This window comes from Pseudophryne corroboree, chromosome 3 (genome assembly GCF_028390025.1).
Source record: "Pseudophryne corroboree isolate aPseCor3 chromosome 3, aPseCor3.hap2, whole genome shotgun sequence".
NCBI classification, from domain to species: Eukaryota; Metazoa; Chordata; class Amphibia; order Anura; family Myobatrachidae; genus Pseudophryne; species Pseudophryne corroboree.
This window is the reverse complement of record NC_086446.1, coordinates 166,860,564-166,879,826: the sequence shown is the minus strand read 5'-3', so window position 1 is coordinate 166,879,826 and position 19,263 is coordinate 166,860,564. Positions and strand designations below refer to the sequence as shown.

General features: G+C 46.2%; 1 protein-coding gene across 6 annotated transcripts in view; it reads right to left on the bottom strand.

The window, feature by feature from the left end:
* Nucleotides 1-3,739: 3,739 nt before the first annotated feature.
* The window catches only part of LOC135055015 (catenin delta-1-like), a 259,589-nt gene continuing 244,065 nt past the window's right edge, over nt 3,740-19,263 (bottom strand). For 5 of the 6 annotated variants that reach the window (XM_063958564.1, XM_063958562.1, XM_063958567.1 and 2 more), the window contains 3 exons: nt 7,279-7,358; nt 5,176-5,257; nt 3,740-4,400 (listed from right to left, as the gene is read on the bottom strand). In XM_063958564.1, coding sequence (XP_063814634.1) covers nt 5,195-5,257; nt 7,279-7,358 — 143 coding nt within the window. In that variant the 3' untranslated portion in view covers nt 3,740-4,400; nt 5,176-5,194. The remainder of the gene's footprint in view (nt 4,401-5,175; nt 5,258-7,278; nt 7,359-19,263) is intronic. The other variant, XM_063958563.1, reaches the window with a different exon arrangement.

The following is a 19,263-nucleotide window of genomic DNA, read 5'->3' as shown; positions in this document are numbered from 1 at the left end:
AACCTCGTCGACACTGGAGTCAGACTCCGTGTCGACATCTGTGTCTGCCATCTGAGGTAACGGGCGTTTTTTTGAGCCCCTGATGGCCTTTGAGACGCCTGGGCAGGCGCGGGCTGAGAAGCCGGCTGTCCCACAGCTGTTACGTCATCCAGCCTTTTATGTAAGGAGTTGACACTGTCGGTTAAAACCTTCCACCTATCTATCCACTCTGGTGTCGGCCCCACAGGAGGCGACATCACATTTATCGGCATCTGCTCCGCCTCCACATAAGCCTCCTCATCAAACCTGTCGACACAGCCGTACCGACACACCGCACACACACAGGGAATGCTCTTACTGAGGACAGGACCCCACAAAAGCCCTTTGGGGAGACAGAGTATGCCAGCACACACCAGAGCGCTATATAATGTAGGGATTAACACTATCACTGAGTGAATTTTCCCCAATAGCTGCTTGTATAAACAATATTGCGCCTAAATTTAGTGCCCCCCCTCTTTTTAACCCTTTGAGCCTGAAAACTACAGGGGAGAGCCCGGGGAGCTGTCTTCCAGCTGCACTGTGAAGAGAAAATGGCGCCAGTGTGCTGAGGGAGATAGCTCCGCCCCCTTTTCGCTGACTTTTCTCCCGCTTTTTTATGGATTCTGGCAGGGGTATTTATCACATATATAGCCTCTGGGGCTATATATTGTGATTATTTTGCCAGCTAAGGTCTTAATATTGCTGCTCAGGGCACCCCCCCCCCCCCCCCCCCAGCGCCCTGCACCCATCAGTGACCGGAGTGTGAGGTGTACATGAGGAGCAATGGCGCACAGCTGCAGTGCTGTGCGCTACCTTGGTGAAGACTGAAGTCTTCTGCCGCCGATTTTCCGGAACACTTCTTGCTTCTGGCTCTGTAAGGGGGACGGCGGCGCGGCTCCGGGACCGAACATCAATGGCCGGTTCCATGCGGTCGATCCCTCTGGAGCTAATGGTGTCCAGTAGCCTAAGAAGCCCAAGCTAGCTGCAAGCAGGTAGGTTCGCTTCTTCTCCCCTTAGTCCCTCGTTGCAGTGAGCCTGTTGCCAGCAGGTCTCACTGTAAAATAAAAAACCTAAAATATACTTTCTTTCTAGGAGCTCAGGAGAGCCCCTAGTGTGCATCCAGCTCGGCCGGGCACAGAAATCTAGGTCTGGAGGAGGGGCATAGAGGGAGGAGCCAGTGCACACCAGATAGTACCTAATCTTTCTTTTAGAGTGCCCAGTCTCCTGCGGAGCCCGTCTATTCCCCATGGTCCTTACGGAGTTCCCAGCATCCACTAGGATGTCAGAGAAATATTAAATACGGAATTCACAACTGTTTTACAAGCAGCAACTATCTTTGTTGGGGAGATGGTCGCTACCTACTCACATACAGTAATGTGAAAAAGCAGCCTACACCTGATTTTCAAATTTGTGTTTAAATGAAGACATTGCAAGCTAGTCCTCACCTAGAATTAAAAATGTAAAATACAGAAGTGTCCTTATACAGCATTCCCCCGTTGCGTACGCATCACGACAACAATGGACGCATCTATATGACCTCATGTGGTCCCACAATATACAACATGATAGCAATGTGTGAAATAGTACACACAACTTTGAGCCCTTATCAGGTGCACATGCCTTTTCTACTGAGTGGCTTCACAAATCAATACAAACCTGAGCCATGCACTGCTTATTCTACAGGCTCACCAGCAGCCACAACACCTCTGACTTTTCTAGGGTATAATCAAGAATGAAATAGTGTGTTTCTTAAACGTGGCCCTCAAAACCCCTAACAGTCCAGCTTTTAATGATATCCATGCTGGAGTACAGCTTTCATTAAAATGGACGTGGTACTATTTAAGTTACCTATGCTAAAGCATAGATAGCTTTAACATGTGGATTGTTAGGGTGAATTAGATGACTGAGGGGCAGATGTATTATCCTGGAGAAGGCATAAGGAAGTGATAAACCAGTGATATATGCAAGGTGATAAACGAACCAGCCAATCAGCTCAAATATGTATATTAACAGTTAGGAACTGATTGGCTGGTGTGTTTATCACCTTGCACATATCACTGGTTTATCACTTCCTTATGCGTTCTCCAGGTTAATACATCTGCCCGAGTTTGAGAAACACTGACAGTATAACATGCATATTATGTACATGTACATCACATTAAAGTACACCATACTTATACTACATACACATATATATATATATATATATATATATATATATACATACATACATACATACATACATACATACATACATACATACACACACACTATATATATATATATATATATATATATATATATATATACACACACATACATATACGTACACACACACACATATACGTACACACACACATATACATCAGGCGGCACTCCACAGACTTTTGTTTGGTCTTTTATATTTTTGCACAGCATAGCACCTTTGCAAATACGCCCCAGAGGCGTTAAAACGTTGGTGTCTGTAACTATGTCTGCACTTGTTATCGGAATGCTGTGAATACACGTTTACATATCTATATCTCTCTCTCTCTCTATATATATATATATATATATATATATATATATATATATATATATATATGTATGTATGTATGTATGTATGTATGTATGTATGTATGTATGTATGTGTGTGTGTGTGTGTGTGTCTAGTCACAAGCTCCCATAGCATGCCTGAAATTGTACATGCTATGTATTTACTACTTCTATGTAATTGCACAAAAGTACATGTGCAGAATGTACAATTTTTTAATAAAGAAAGGGTTTCCATAACTAACAATGACCTTTTATCCTGTATCCCATTAAGAATGACTGTGTACCGTGATCTTGCTGTGTGAGATTTAGGACTGCAGGCATAGGTCTAAACTTCATTTGTCAACTGCACACATGCTAAAAATGTAAGAACATGCCTACAGATACTCAGTTTGTATGATTAAAGACATTTTTAGATATTTTTGCCAATGTGTAATAAAGCACTTACCTATTTCTATTTTGGATAATGTTTGACTCTCATAATGGTGCATAAAATGTCTCCCCTGAGCCTTGCGTTACCATGGCCAGGTTCTGGGCTTTGACATATCAATCCTTTACTATGGATTTCTACTTTCATATTGTCTAATTACACAGACTCGCTGTTTTCTACAGTGCTGCTTCCTATGGGTATCCGTTTGGATGGTCAACCACTATTGGTCAACATTGACATAGCCGACATGGACATATGGTCGACACATGAAAATGGTCAGCACAGGACAGGTCAACATGGCCTTTTAAAAAAAAATACATTTAAAAAATGTTCATGCTTTACCATCCACGTGGGCTACGATTGGGAACGGTAACCTGCAGCATGGCGAGCCATGCAAGGGGACGTGGTACACTAATTGGGGTTCCTGGTCATGTTCCAAAAAAAAAATTACACCGAAAACAGTGGAAAAAAATCCATGTCGAAAATTTTCATGTGTCGACTATTAGTCCATGTTGACTATGTTGACCTTAGCATGGTCAACCATTCATGTCGGAACCCTTCCTATGTGGTATCCACCAAAGTTTTAGGAGAGAGCAAAAAAATTAAGATCAAAATCCAAGCTTCAACTTCTTTTTAAGTTCTTTCTTTACTTAACTGTAGGGGCAGACCGTGTTCTATTGGAATAGGCTCACAAAATGAACACACTGCTACAACACTTAAAAGTGTAAAAGTAACATGAAAAAAATAAGACGCAAGTCATTTTCTTTTTATTACGATTGTCTTAAAAATTTTATTTATAAAAAACACAATCCTTGGCATCAGATTGTTATGAAAAGGTCTGGAGGGAAGCAAGATGGGGTTGGGTTAGGGGACTCCATTACACAGCCACCTCCCTTTATCCCCCAAGAAAAGGCCACTGGTGATTCAGAGAAAAGGGAAGGGGGGGGGGATAAAGAAAAAACAAACAAACAAAAAAAAAACAAAAAAAAAGGGGGAGCAAAACAAAAATATAAAATTAAGTGTGTCATAAGAGGAACATGTAACCAAATCACCCAGGAAAAAAAAATAAGCCTATAAAAATCAGAAGTAGGTGGTGCCAGAACAATTGCACCACAATTATCTGTCCTGAAAGACTGTTAGTGTCGCAGTATCAGCCATATCATGATATGTTAGTGTTCCCATATTTACACTGTCAGTCTGTTACTATTGCGATATTCCAGTGTTATCGCGTCTCCTGCGCCTCGTGTCCCAGTATTCCGTAATGGTCACAGTAATTTACAGTCCACAAATTATCTCCAGAATTCAGCAGAGAGACGAGGGGAGGGGGTTTGAGATTGGGAAAGACAGGCAGTGAGGGGTAAAAGATGAAGCGTCCCTGGTCCAGTATCTCCGTGAAGATCACTCAAGCATGAGCATCACCCTGCAAACAAAACACAGATGTCAGAGGCATGGTATACATGACAGAACAGTGGCTCCCAATCTGTGTCGCAGCACTGTATCAAAGATCTTGTCTAATGTCCTTAGTAGACGTCTATTACCTATGGATTCCTTTTAATGATCATAGGACAATGATCATAAGCAAGTTGTTTTCGTATTATGTAAACGTGCGTTACTTATAGTACAAGAGGAGAATTCAATTAGCGTGATGGACACAGTGACCCCAGACGTCATAGGCACTTTGTGGCCATAAACAGTGCCAATGTTTTCCCCAATAAAGGAGTGCAGGAAAAATAGCAATGTTTAGTTACTGCACTAAGTGGTGATGTACACTGAATCTAAACACCCTTCTTGATGTTTTATCACTGAACTTGGAGAAGATAGTATTAATCATTAAGTCAGTCTACAAGCAGGTTAGTAATCATCAGATGCCACGCCTGGTACATAGCGTGATCCTTGGGAATTCCCTCTTGTGGTGGCAAGAGAAGCAATGGGGCACTTCGGCAACATTATGCTGCACATTCACATTTCTTCTAGCGTCACACAAATGGAATTATATTATACAAGTTGCTGATGTTGTGGCTGCAAATGCCTTTTACAAATACTTGTGTGACTTATAAAGTCTGATTTCACTTTGTGTACCATGACTTAAAGATTGGAAGCCACTGATCTAGAGGACTATACGCACAAACTAGGGATAGGCACATAAAACACCATGGACAAATGGAAGACAATCACACACAGCTTGCGTTACATACACATGCGAAAGATGAAGAGTTAGACTGGTTGGTCCTCAGCATCCCCAAGATCCAAGGAGCCCCCAGCACTGAAAGATCTCTCCTGTGATAGAGACCGTTAGTAATGAGATTAGGATTGCGCAGAGCAGTGAGGAAATGTGAATGACTAAGGCTATACTTAACAGTGGTACATACGCCACTTGCCCAATGTACACTCTCCCCATTCTTTACAACTTGAACTCTTCAAACCTCAACTTTGTTCCCAAATTGACAGTTTAGACTCTAACCATGAAAGTAAATTTACATGTTATGCTTGCTTTCTGAAAACAAACAAAAGCACTACAGTATGGCCCACTAAAGTGACCAACAGCTGCAACTCCTCCGACATTAGGAACACGTCTTTGACAGGTCAAAACGTTGAGGAGGAGTTCCTGTGACATCAAGACCCGCCCCTGTGCATGCAACCAATCAACGCCGTGCATTTTTGCAAAGCTGTCAGTCAATATGAACAAGTGGAGAAATTAAATTTGGTGCTTCACTTAGTAGTCTAATAAATAGAATAGAAATCTAGAAGCAGCTCGCCAGAAAGGAGTGACTAACCCATAAAAGCTACAAGCTAAAAATTAAGACTAAGAGCGCTGAGAGATTTAGCACATACCGTATATATTTATTAATGCAGCAATAAAAATAATATAAAATGGTAGGTACCTAGAGCTCAAGAAAAAAAAATCATAATAGGAACAATATAATAATAAATGGAAACCTACAGCAACCACGTACTCTGTCAGCCGGAATAAACTTGACAAAACAATAATGTGTATTTAACAGTGAAAACATGGCAACAATGTAGTTGAATAACTAAATAATGAAAACAAACTTGGTGGAAAAAACCAATACAAAACAGCTTGTGAAAGCATCGAGGCGCCTTGTATAAGCAATGTAAATGGCTAGTCATGAAGAGAGCCTGCCTAGGTTCAACGTCCTTGTAAACAAAAAAAATTAAAAAACATTTGTTACTTCTGGGCATTGCCCATTGTAATTGTCTGAGTGAACCCCAGACAGCTGCATGCAATGCCGAGTTCACCATATACATAAATATTCAGCGTGGTAAATAAGATGGGCAATTAGATTTATATATAAATAACTGTAATAGCATCTTCCTAGACAGAAGAAATCCCACTAGAATAATATATCATTGCAAGTCAGAACGCCTGGAGCTTGACCCCTCTGTGAAAACTTGTGATGGGCGGTTAAAGAGATCCTTAGTGCCAACACTGCTGTATTGTGAGCAGTGTAGCAGATCTGCTGCAGCACTCCTTGTGTTATTTATAGGTGTGCTAGGTGGAAGGTGGTGACAGCTGTGAAGATGCTCCGTCTGTGCTACAGAGCAGCACTGTGGCAATGGTCACAGTTGCTGAGTGCTGTAATTGTGCTGATGCTTTAGCAAAGTCCCAGTTGAAGCTGGAAGACTAACAAGACAATCATTACCTCTAAGGAATTGAGCAGTTAATTTAGGGCTGAGAAACCGGTTAGGTGTCCTCACTTCCAACTGTTTCATGAGTGGGAGCTTACATCGCTATCTTCAAGATTGTTTGTTCAACTTCCAGCTCCAATTTGGACTTTGCTGATGCAAGATCTCACATGCAGCCCAAAGCTGGCAGCCACCGCAGCCAAGGACAGAGATATTTCCGTTGTGGTGAATAAGCAACGACACCTGCAGCTGTTGAGATAGCTGCAGTTGTCGGAACAGTCAGTGCTACGGACTGTTCATACATTGCACATACTATCAGCACGCTCTTTTACAGAACGCAGCACCGATAATGACAGGAGTGCTATTTACACACATCTCCTTCATACATGGGGGAGAAGCTGCATCAGTGCACATAACGGCACTGATACCGCTTCTCCCCCATACTGACTTAATACCTCTAACCCTTCATGTAGTGGCAGTGCATACCAAACTTGCATCCGAGATAGGTATCAAACATTTTAATTAGTATTCAAGATGCAGTGAAAGTAAATCAATGGATCATACAGTAGGGCATGGCACACAACCAGAGTGTACAAACATGAGAGAGATGAAAAGAAAAAGTAAATAAGAAGATCTCATGATGCAACACTTACTTTGAGAGGTTCCAGTTCCGAGAGATCTCCAGAGCGGTTTAGGTGACGAGTGCTATTTTCCCCATTGTGTGGATATGGTTCTAAGAGAGTGACATAAAAAACAAACACAAAAAAGTGTTAATAGGATAACATCATTGACCACTTGTACATTAATTCCACCTCTGCAATGCAGTTTCTTCCCGCATTAAAACAAATTAAAATATAGACGCACAAACACATAAAATAACCTAAAGAGGAAAGGGAATGTCCTATATTAGGAAAAGATTATATTCCATGACAAAACAACACTCATGTTGGTAGCGTACAGCTAACACATGCTCCAGGCAGTTAGACAAATCTACTGTATATTACATATCCTGCTACATAATTTGTAACATTTTGGGCGCATCGCATTTCAGAATCAATGTTCACCATTAGTATATGTACTACCAATTCTTTTTATTACAAAACAATCTGTTTTTTAAATATACCTTTATTTTTTTTTTTTCATTAAAACACCTGGGCACAGCAAAGTAATGGATCCAAAACATGACAAAAATGTTTTGAATGACAAGAAAATAAAAAAAAAATCTTCTGAGTCAATTTTTGGTTTTCACCATTACATCAGTTTCTCTTAAGACTTAATCAAGCCGAAGGGATAGTGGATAGAATTGGGATAAAGGGCGCTGTTCAAGGAGAAGGCACAAGAGGCAAACTAAAAACTTGTTGACTAACCCGACCACCACATCCCACAGGAGTGGACACAAAAAAGCACTGGAGAGTCTTTTTTTGCCGATCTTTTTATAGGCAGTTTAACCTCATTACGCAGCAGATATGGAAGTGCCACATAACAGATTACCTTAAAAAAAAAAAAAAACAACACTTAGAAAAAGTACTTCCAGCGATGGAATGACTATCATTGTTCCTTCGCCAAGATTAGAACACAGAGCAGAATGTTGGCATGAAAAAAACGTGGCCTTAGCACCTAGACCAGGCTTGTCCAACCCGCGGCCCGCGGGCCGCATGCGGCCCAAGTCGGCTAGTAATGCGGCCCAGGAGCAGCACTGCAGCAGAGGTTTTTTTTTACCGGAGTACGGACACCACATGTGAGGCTGAGCCAGCCCCAGCAGGCTGTCAGCACATCCTGATTGGATTGCTGCTGCTGGGACCAGCACCAGCTCACGCCCTCTCCGCTGTCAGTCACAGTGTAGCCCTCCTCTGCTGCATAGCGGCACACGTGACTGAGCAGCGCGAGAGTAGAGGAGCCCAGGGGAGAAGTTGGTTGTACAAGAACACGTGGAGCGGCGGACGGAGACGGAGGCAGCGCTGCAGGAGCGGTAAGTATGTGTTTGTGCGTGTGTGTGTTTTTTTTTACAGCTACAAGGGGCACAGTACAAGGGCGCAGCTACAAGGGGCACAGTAGAAGGGGGCAGCTACAGGGCCACAACTACAAGGGGCACAGTACAAGGGGGCAGCTACAGGGCCACAACTACAAGGGGCATAGTACAAGGGGGCAGCTACAGGGCCACAACTACAAGGGGCACAGTACAAGGGGGCAGCTACAAGGGGCACAGTACAAGGGGGCAGCTACAGGGCCACAACTACAAGGGGCACAACTAGAAGGGGCACAGTACAAGGGGCACAGCTACAGGGGCACAACTACAAGGGGCACAGTACAAGGGGCGCAGCTATAGTGGCACAGCTACAAGGGGCGCAGCTACAGGGGCACAACTACAAGGGACGCAGCTACAAGGGGCACAGCTATAGTGGCACAGCTACAAGGGGCACATCTACAAGGGCACAGCTACAAGGGCACAGCTACAAGGGCACAGCTACAGGGGCACAGTACAAGGGGCACAACTACAGGGGCACAACTACAAGGGGCGCAACTACAAGGGGCACAGTACAAGGGGGCAGCTACAGGGGCACAACTACAAGGGGCACAACTACAAGGGGCACAGTACAAGGTGGCAGCTACAGGGGCACAACTACAAGGGGCACAACTACAAGGGGCACAACTACAAGGGGCACAGTACAAGGTGGCAGCTACAAGGGGCACAACTACAAGGGGCACAACTACAAGGGGCACAGTACAAGGTGGCAGCTACAAGGGGCACAACTACAAGGGGGCAGCTACAAGGGGCACAACTACAAGGGGCACAGTACAAGGGGGCAGCTACAAGGGGGCAGCTACAAGGGGCACAGTACAAGGGGGCAGCTACAAGGGGCACAGTACAAGGGGGCAGCTACAAGGGGCACAGTACAAGGGGGCAGCTACAAGGGGCACAGTACAAGGGGGCAGCTACAAGGGGCACAGTACAAGGGGGCAGCTACAGGGGCACAACTACAAGGGGCACAGTACAAGGGGCACAGCTACAAGGGGCACAACTAGAAGGGGGCAGCTACAAGGGGGCAGCTATAGTGGCACAGCTACAAGGGACGCAGCTACAGGGGCACAGCTACAAGGGACGCAGCTACAAGGGGCACAGTACAAGGGGGCAGCTACAGGGGCACAGCTACAGGGGCACAACTACAAGGGGCACAACTACAAGGGGCACAACTACAAGGGGCACAACTACAAGGGGTGCAGCTACAAGGGGCGCAGCTACAAGGGGCGCAGCTACAGGGGCACAACTACAAGGGACGCAGCTACAGGGGCACAGCTACAAGTAAGTTTAATATGTTAACTATGTTTTCTATGGTTTTTTTGGATGATCAGGTATCGTTACTGTTATTTTATTTTATTTGTGGCCCAAAACAAATTTTCATCTTCTAATGTGGCCCAGGGAAGGTGAAAGGTTGGACACCCCTGACCTAGACAATCTGCTTGATTTAAGATACGGATTACTAGTGCAGGATACTACACCTGTCCCCAATAAAATATGTGCATATAAAAGCAGTCTGCTCTGGAAGTCAATACCTGAGCAGACTACTTGTGTTAAAAATACTATGACCTGACATATGACTGGTGTTTGCAATCTGTAAAAAGGAGAATGCTGCATACAGGTTGAGTTTCCCATATCCAAATATTCCGAAATACGGAATATTTAGAAACACGGAATTTTTTTGAGCGCGAGTGAGATACTGAAACCTTTGTTTTCTGATGGCTCAATGTACACAAACTTTGTTTGATACACAAAGTTATTAAAAAATAAGATTTTAAACCTACCGGTTAATCTTTTTCTCCTAGTCCGTAGGGGATGCTGGGGACTCCGTAAGGACCATCGGGTATAGACGGGCTCCGCAGGAGACATGGGCACTATAAAGTACTTTAGATGGGTGTGCACTGGCTCCTCCCTCTATGCCCCTCTTCCAGACCTCAGTTAGAGAAACCGTGCCCAGGGGAGACTGACAGTACGAGGAAAGGATTTTTGTTAATCTAAGGGCAAGATTCATACCAGCCCACACCATCCACACTGTATAACATGGAATATACGCAACCAGTTAACAGTATGAACAAAACAGTATCAGCCAACAACTGATCTTAACTGTAACATAACCCTTATGTAAGCAACCACTATATACAAGTCATGCAGAAATATGTCCGCACTGGGACGGGCGCCCAGCATCCTCTACGGACTAGGAGAAAAAGATTTACCGGTAGGTTTAAAATCTTATTTTCTCTTACGTCCTAGAGGATGCTGGAGACTCCGTAAGGACCATGGGGATTATACCAAAGCTCCCAAACGGGCAGGAGAGTGCAGATGACTCTTCAGCACCGATTGAGCAAACATGAGGTCCTCATCAGCCAGGGTATCAAACTTGTAGAATTTTGCAAAAGTGTTTGAACCCGACCAAGTAGCCGCTCGGCAAAGCTGTAAAGCTGAGACGCCACGGGCAGCCGCCCAAGAAGAGCCCACCTTCCTAGTGGAATGGGCCTTTACCGAACTCGGTAACAGCAATCCAGCCGTAGAATGAGCCTGCTGAATCGTGTTACAGATCCAGCGAGCAATAGTCTGCTTAGAAGCAGGAGCGCCAACCTTGTTGGCTGCATACAGGACAAACAGTGCTTCTGTTTTCCTAATCCGAGTCGTCCTGGCTACGTAAATTTTTAAGGCCCCGACTACATCAAGGGGCTTGGAATCCTCCAAGTCTCCCGTAGCCACAGGCACCAAAATAGGTTGGTTCATATGAAACGATGACAGCACCTTAAGCAAAAATTGAGGACGAGTCCTCAACTCAGCTCTATCCACATGGAAAATGAGATCGGGGCTCTTATGAGACAAAGCCGCCAATTCGGACACCCACCTAGCAGATGCCAAGGCCAACAATATGACCACCTTCCAAGTGAGAAATTTTAATTCAACTGTTTGAAGAGGCTCAAACCAGTGACATTTTAGGAACTGTAACACCACGTCAAGGTCCCATGGTGCCACTGGGGGCACAAAAGGAGGCTGGATGTGTAGCACTCACTTTACAAAAGTCTGGACTTCTGGGAGAGAAGCCAATTCCTTCTGGAAAAATATAGATAGGGCCGAAATCTGTACCTTAATGGAGCCTAACTTTAGGCCCATATCCACTTATGTCTGTAGAAAGTGGAGAAAACGGCCCATGCGGAAATCTTCCGTAGGAGCATCCTTAGCTTCACACCAAGATATATACTTCCTCCAGATACGGTGATAATGTTTTGCCGTCACCTCCTTCCTAGCCTTTATCAGAGTTGGGATGACCCCCTCCGGAATACCTTTCCCAGCTAGGATTTGGTGTTCAACCGCCATGCCGTCAAACGTAACCGCGGTAAGTCTTTGAACACGCAGGGCCCCTGTTGCAACAGGTCCTCTCTGAGAGGAAGAGGACACGGATCTTCTGTGAGCATTTTCTGAAGATCCGAATACCAGGCCCTTCGAGGCCAATCTGGAACAATGAGTATTGTCTGCACTCTTGTTCGTCTTCCGATTCTCAATATTTTTGAGATGAGCGGAAGAGGAGGGAACACATAGACCGACTGAAACACCCACGGTGTCACCAGGGCATCCATTGCTACTGTCTTTTGGTCCCTTGACCTGGCACAATACCTCCGATGCTTCTTGTTGAGGCGTGACGCCATCATGTCTATTTGAGGAAGTCCCCAAAGACTTGTTATCGCTGCAAAAACTTCTTGATGAAGTCCCCACTCTCCTGGATGGAGATCGTGTCTGCTGAGGAAGTCTGCTTCCTAGTTGTCCACTCCCGGAATGAATACCGCTGACAGAGCGCTTACGTGATTTTCTGCCCAGCGCAGAAACCTGGTGGCTTCCGCCATTGCCACTCTGCTCCATGTCCCGCCTTGGCGGTTTACATGAGCCACGGCTGAGACGTTGTCTGATTGAATCAGAAGCGGTAGGTCGCGAAGAAGATTCTCCGCTTGTCGTAGGCCGTTGTATATGGCCCTTAATTCCAGTATGTTGATGTGTAGACAAGCCTCCTGGCTTGACCATAGTCCCTGAAAATTCCTTCCTTGTGTGACTGCTCCCCATCCTCGGAGGCTCGCGTCTGTGGTCACCAAAACCCAGTCTTGAATGCCGAACCTGCAACCCTCTAGAAGGTGAGCACTCTGCAGCCACCACAGGAGAGAGACCCTGGGGGACAGGGTTATTTTCTGATGTATTTGAAGATGGGACCCGGACGACTTGCCCAGAAGGTTCCACTGAAAAGTCCTCGCATGAAACCTGCCGAAGGGGATGGCCTCGTAGGTCGCCACCATTTTCCACAGTACTCGAGTGCATTGATGGACTGACACTCTTTTTGGTTTTAGCAGGTCTCTGACCATGTTCTGGAGTTCCTGGGCTTTTTCCTTTGGGAGAAAAACCCTCTTTTGTTCCGTGTCCAGAATCATGCCTAGAAAAGATAGTCGAGTCGTTGGAATCAACTGTGACTTTGGTAGATTTAGAATCCAACCATGCTGCTGCAGCACTCTCAGGGAGAGCGACACACTTTTCTGCAACTGTTCCTTTGATCTCGCTTTTATCAGGAGATCATCCAAGTACGGGATAATTGTGACTCCTTGACTGCGAAGGAGAACCATCATTTCTGCCATTACCTTGGTGAAAACCCTCGGGGTCGTGGTAAGCCCAAACGGCAACGTCTGAAACAGGTAATGACAGTCCTGTACAGCAAATGCCTGATGAGGAGGATATATGGGGACGTGAAGGTATGCATCCTTTATGTCTAGTGACACCATAAAATCCCCCCCTTCCAGGCTGGAGATAACTGCCCTGAGCGATTCCATCTTGAACTTGAACCTTTTTAAGTACAGGTTTAGGGATTTTAAATTTAGAATGGGTCTGACCAAGCCATCCGGTTTCGGGACCACAAACAGGGTTGAATAATACCCTTTTCCCTGTTGTATTAGGTGAACCTTGATAATCACTTGCTGTTGACACAGCTTTTGAATTGCAGCTAAAACTATCTCCCTCTCTGGGGAGAAGCTGGTAAAGCAGATTTGAAGAATCGGCGAGGAGGCACGTCTTCGAATTCCAGCTTGTAGCCTTGGGATACAATTTCCATTGCCCAAGGATCCACGTCCGACTGAACCCAGACGTGGCTGAAGAGTCGAAGACGTGCCCCCACCGGCGCGGACTCCCTCAGTGGAGCCCCAGCGTCATGCGGTGGATATAGTAGAAGCCGGGGAGGACTTCTGCTCCTGGGAACTAGCCGTAGCAGGCATTCTTTTCCCTCTACCCTTACCTCTGACGAGGAAGGAAGAGCCTCGACCTCTTCTGGACTTATGTGACCGAAAGGATGCATCTGATACTGTGGTGTTTTCTTTTGCTGTGGAGGAATATAAGGCAAAAAAGTAGATTTACCCGCGGTAGCTGTGGAAACCAGGTCCGCGAGACCTTCCCCAAATAAAACCTCACCCTTGTAAGGTAAAATTTCCATATGCCTCTTTGAGTCGGCATCACCCGTCCATTGGCGGGTCCACAGTGCTCGCCTAGCCGAAATCGCCATGGCGTTGGCCCTCGAACCTAGTAGATCAACGTCTCTCTGAGCGTCTCTCATATATAAGACTGCGTCTTTGATGTGACCTAAGGTCAATAAAATGGTATCCCTATCAAGGGTATCAATATCAGCTGACAAGGTATCTGTCCAAGCTGCTACAGCACTACAAACCCAAGCCGATGCTATTGCCGGTCTGAGCAAAGCACCCGTATGTGTATAAATTGATTTTAAAGTGGTTTCCTGTCTGCGATCAGCAGGATCCTTGAGGGTTGCCGTGTCTGGAGACGGTAGCGCCACCTTCTTGGATAAGCGCGTTAAAGCTTTGTCCACCCTGGGCAAGGATTCCCACCGTACCCTGTCCTGTGCAGGGAAAGAGTATGCCATAAGAATTCTCTTGGGAATCTGCAGTTTCTTGTCTGGAGTTTCCCAAGCCTTTTCAAATAGCGCGTTCAGCTCATGAGATGGGGGAAACGTTACCTCAGGTTTCTTTTCTGTGAGATGCAAAACATCTTTTTTTGCAATAATCATATAATGAATACTTTTGGCCACCCTTGGGTGTAACCTTGCATCATCGTAGTCGACACTGGAGTCAGAATCCGTGTCGGTATCAGTGTCTGCTATTTGGGATAGGGGACGTTTTTGAGACCCTGAAGGGCCCTGTGACACCGTCAAAGCCATTGATTGACTCCCTGTATTATCCCTGGACTCTGCTTTGTCCAATCTCTTATGTAATAAAGTCACATTTGCATTTAAAACATTCCACATATCCAACCAATCAGGTGTCGGCGTTGCCGACGGAGACACCACAATCTGCTCCACCTCCTTCTCCTCCTCAGATGAGCCTTCCGCTTCAGACATGCCGACACACGCGTACCGACACCCCCACACACAGGGATATATGTATATGGAGACAGTTCCCCAAAAAGGCCCCTTGGAGAGACAGAGAGAGAGAGTATGCCAGCACACACCCAGCGCCAACTGACACTGGAAATAACATTTCCAGATAAACAGCGCATTTATATATATCAATATACACTCACTGCGCCAATTATAAGTGCCCCTCCCTCTTTTTGCCCTCTGTCACTGTGTTAAGCAGGGGAGAGTCCAAGGAGCCAGCTTCTCTGCAGTGTGCTGTGGAGAAAATGGCGCTGGTTAGTGCTGTGGGATCAAGCTCCGCCCCCTCCGCGGAGGGCTTCGTTCCCGCTCAAATTTTCAATACTGGCGGGGATTGTATAATCTACTGCCTCCGCAGCCTATATAACTTATTAGCCAGTCCTAGAGGTTTATTATTGCTGCCCAGGGCGCGCCCCCCCCCCCCCCCTGCACCCATCAGTGCCTGGAGTGTGTGTTGTGTGTGGGAGCAATTACCTCAGAGAAGATCTGAAGTGTTCTGCCGCCTTTGAAGTCTTCTTTCTTCTAACACTCACCCAGCTTCTATCGTCCGGCTCTGTGAGGACGACGGCGGCGCGGCTCCAGGACAAACGGCGAGGGTGAGACCTGCGTTCCGACCCTCTGGAGCTAATGGTGTCCAGTAGCCTAAGAAGCAGAGCCTATCATTTAAGTAAGTCTGCTTCTCTCTCCTCAGTCCCACGATGCAGGGAGCCTGTTGCCAGCAGTGCTCCCTGAAAATAAAAAACCTAACAAAATTCTTTTTCAGAGAAACTCAGGAGAGCTCCCCTGTAATGCACCCAGTCTCCTCTGGGCACAGTATCTAACTGAGGTCTGGAGGAGGGGCATAGAGGGAGGAGCCAGTGCACACCCATCTAAAGTTTTTTATAGTGCCCATGTCTCCTGCGGAGCCCGTCTATACCCCATGGTCCTTACGGAGTCCCCAGCATCCTCTAGGACGTAAGAGAAATATTGTATTAAAATGACCTTCAGGCTGTGTGTATAAGGTGTATATGAAACAAATGAATTGTGCGAATGTACACACACTTTGTTTAATGCAAAAAGTTATTATAAATATTGGCTAAAATGACTTTCAGGCTGTGTGTATATTGTGTATATGAGACATAAATGCTTTCTGTGCTTAGACTTGGGTCCCATCGCCATGATATCTCATTATGATATGCAATTATTCCAAAATACGGAAAAATCCGATATCCAAAAAACTTCTGGTCCCGAGCATTTTGGATAAGGGATACTCAACCTGTATTAAGCAAACACAAAAAAGTCAATTTAAAAACAAAACCCTCATTAGCTCATAATACAAACACCCGCCATAAGGTCAAACTGCTCTCAAGAAAGTGGTACCAAGCATCCTTTGAAAAATACTAACATAGGAACTAGGAGTAGAGGACATGTGCAAAACTGGAATCCTAGAAATAAAAATACACATGCAATCATAAAAATAAAGGTAGATGAAAGTACTTTTACAGAGGAGTAAGTCCTAACAGAAGTTTCAAAACTGAAAGTTAATAAATCAATAGGGCCAGATGGGATACATCCAAAAATACAAAAAAAGCTAAAAGATGTGCTGGCAACGCCATTAACAGATTTATTCAACCAGTCACTAGATACAGGTGCAATTCCAGAGGACTGGAAAAGAGCAAATGTAGTTCCACTGCACAAAAGTGAAAGCAAGGAAGAACTAACTACAGACCAGTAAGCCTTAAATCAGTAGTAGGGAAAGTAATAGACACACTGTTAAAATAAACAGTAATGGAATATCTTAAATCAAATGAGATCATCCCAAACAAATTTTATTGACTTTTGTTGCATCAGTGTCCAAAATAATAGATCAAAAGAGGAGGGTGGGGGTGGGGGGGGGGGGGGGGGAGATGGGCGTAGTTGTAGCATATGTAGACTTTAGTAAAGGTATTTGATACTGTCCCACGTCACGGACCACTTAATAACCTCAAGGGTGTAGTATTGGATTATAAAACAGTTAAATGGATAAAAACCTGGTTGCAGGATAGGAAACAGACAGACAGTTGTAGTAAATGGAGTGCCTTCTATGGAATTAAATTTTACCAGTGGAGTACCCCAGGGATATGTACTTGGTCCAGTGCTCCTTAATATCTTTGTTGGTGATTTTGCAAATTATATTGAAGGGAAAGTATGCCTTTTTGCAGATGACACAGATATGTAACAGGGTAGACAAATCACGTGGTAAAACAAATGATTGATGATCTAGGCAGACTTGAGAAATGGTCAAGAGCATGGCAACTACAGTTTAAGAGCCCAAAGGCTCAATATAGTATCAAAGGTACTTTGTAGTAATCACAGGTGAAGCTACCAACGCATTTCGAGACACAGTAGGTCTTTTCTTCAAGCTTTGAAGAAGAGACCAAGCCTTGAAGAGTCCTGCGGTGTCTCGAAACGCATTGGATGCTTCACCTGTGATTACTACAAAGAAGAATACCGCCGGCTATACTGGTAAACCTTTCGGTTCAAGCTTTGGAGCCATGTGCAGGGAGAACCTGGTTACTCTGCACAGTTACACCTGCGGCTCCAATACATCATCCATGGTAGGATTTTAACTTTTCTCCAGCCTATGTCATAGACTTTATGCTAATGAGAGAGTGCCAGATCTAATAGTGTATATTATTGTCTAAATATATATATGTGTGTCCTGATGACGGGGGGCAGTACCCCGAAACGTTGAATAAAGCACCTATTTTCTTCACCTGAATGACAGTCCAAGAGTGACTATTATTGGGAGAATATGATTGAGGCTGACTAACCTCTGGAGCACACCCTGGCAAGTTAGCTACATATCCTGTGGAGTGCCGGCTGGACAAATTTGGTATAGGTATAGATATATATAGATATAGATATATATATATATATATATATACACACACATACACTCTAGGTGATTCATCGCGCCCTGCGGGCGCTCTTCACACCGTCGGAAGGGGCTACGCCCCCTTAACCCTTGCACGCCCCAACATTTTTATTACATGGAGTATTTGCGCCAAGCATAATTTAGTGAGTGGTGAAATATGGACAAAGGGCGTGCGATGGTTAAGGGGCCGTAGTCCCTTGTGATGGTGTGCACAGCGCACGATATGTCACCTAGTAGGTGCTGTGGTTGGGGGAGTGGCAGGTGCGGGGGAAACGTGGATGGGGGAGGGGGTGCCGCGGGTTGGAGAGGGGTGTTTGCAGAGGTTTCACGGATGGGGAGGGTGTCCGGAGATGCTATGGTTGGGGGAGGTGCGTATGGGGGGGTAAGGATGCGCAGAAGGGGGAGGGGGTGGGGAGGTTCTACGGGTGGGATAGGGTCAGGGGTGTGGAGGCAGCAAATGGGGGAAGGGGTCCGGAGGGGCTGCAGGTGGGGTAGGTATGGGCATTACGTGTGTGTGTGGGAGGGGCAGGTGCAGGGCTGCGATGGAAGGGGGAGGGGTTCCGGAGGTGCTGTGGGTGAGGAAGGGGCGGGTCGGGTAGAGGGTCTGAAGGCGCCGCGGGTGGGGGAGGGGCAGGTAGGGGGTGCCGCGGATGGAGGAGGGGGTTCAGAGGCGCTGCGGAGGGTAAAGGGGCGGGTGTGTGGGTATCACAGGTGGGGTAGGGGGCTAGGAGGAGACACAGGTTGGGGAGGGGCGAGTGCAGGGTTTTCGCGGATGGGGGAGGGGGTCCGGGGGCTCTGTGGGTGGTGGAGGGACGGGTGTGAGGTTCCTGTGGGTGGTGGAGGGGCGGGTGCGGTGGTGGTGTGGGTGGGGGATGGGTACTGTATATGCAGCCAACCATTCACACATGAGGCAGACACTCCCATGAACGCACTATACCCCAGACAGCACACACACAATCTCCTGGAGCAGCACTGTAGTGAACTGGATGCGTGATCCCTCACACTTGCTGCTGGTGCTGCTCCTGCTGTCCGGGTTACGGCGGCAGGGGCTCAGAGACGGGGTCGAGGCTAGTCTGCCGCAGGTGACGGGAGGGAGCGTACCGCTCAGTAACACCGGCAGCGGATAGTGGCTGACAGTAAGAGGGGATTCGGGGAGGTGTGTGGGCCGCAGCGGCGGGAGGCAGCCTTATTCTGTGGCCGTGCTCAGCCGCCCTCCTACCCGCAGCACAGGATCCGTGCAGGTGTGCGTGCTACAGAGCATCCCCAGCTCCCTCCATACAGCGGGGACGGGGGGT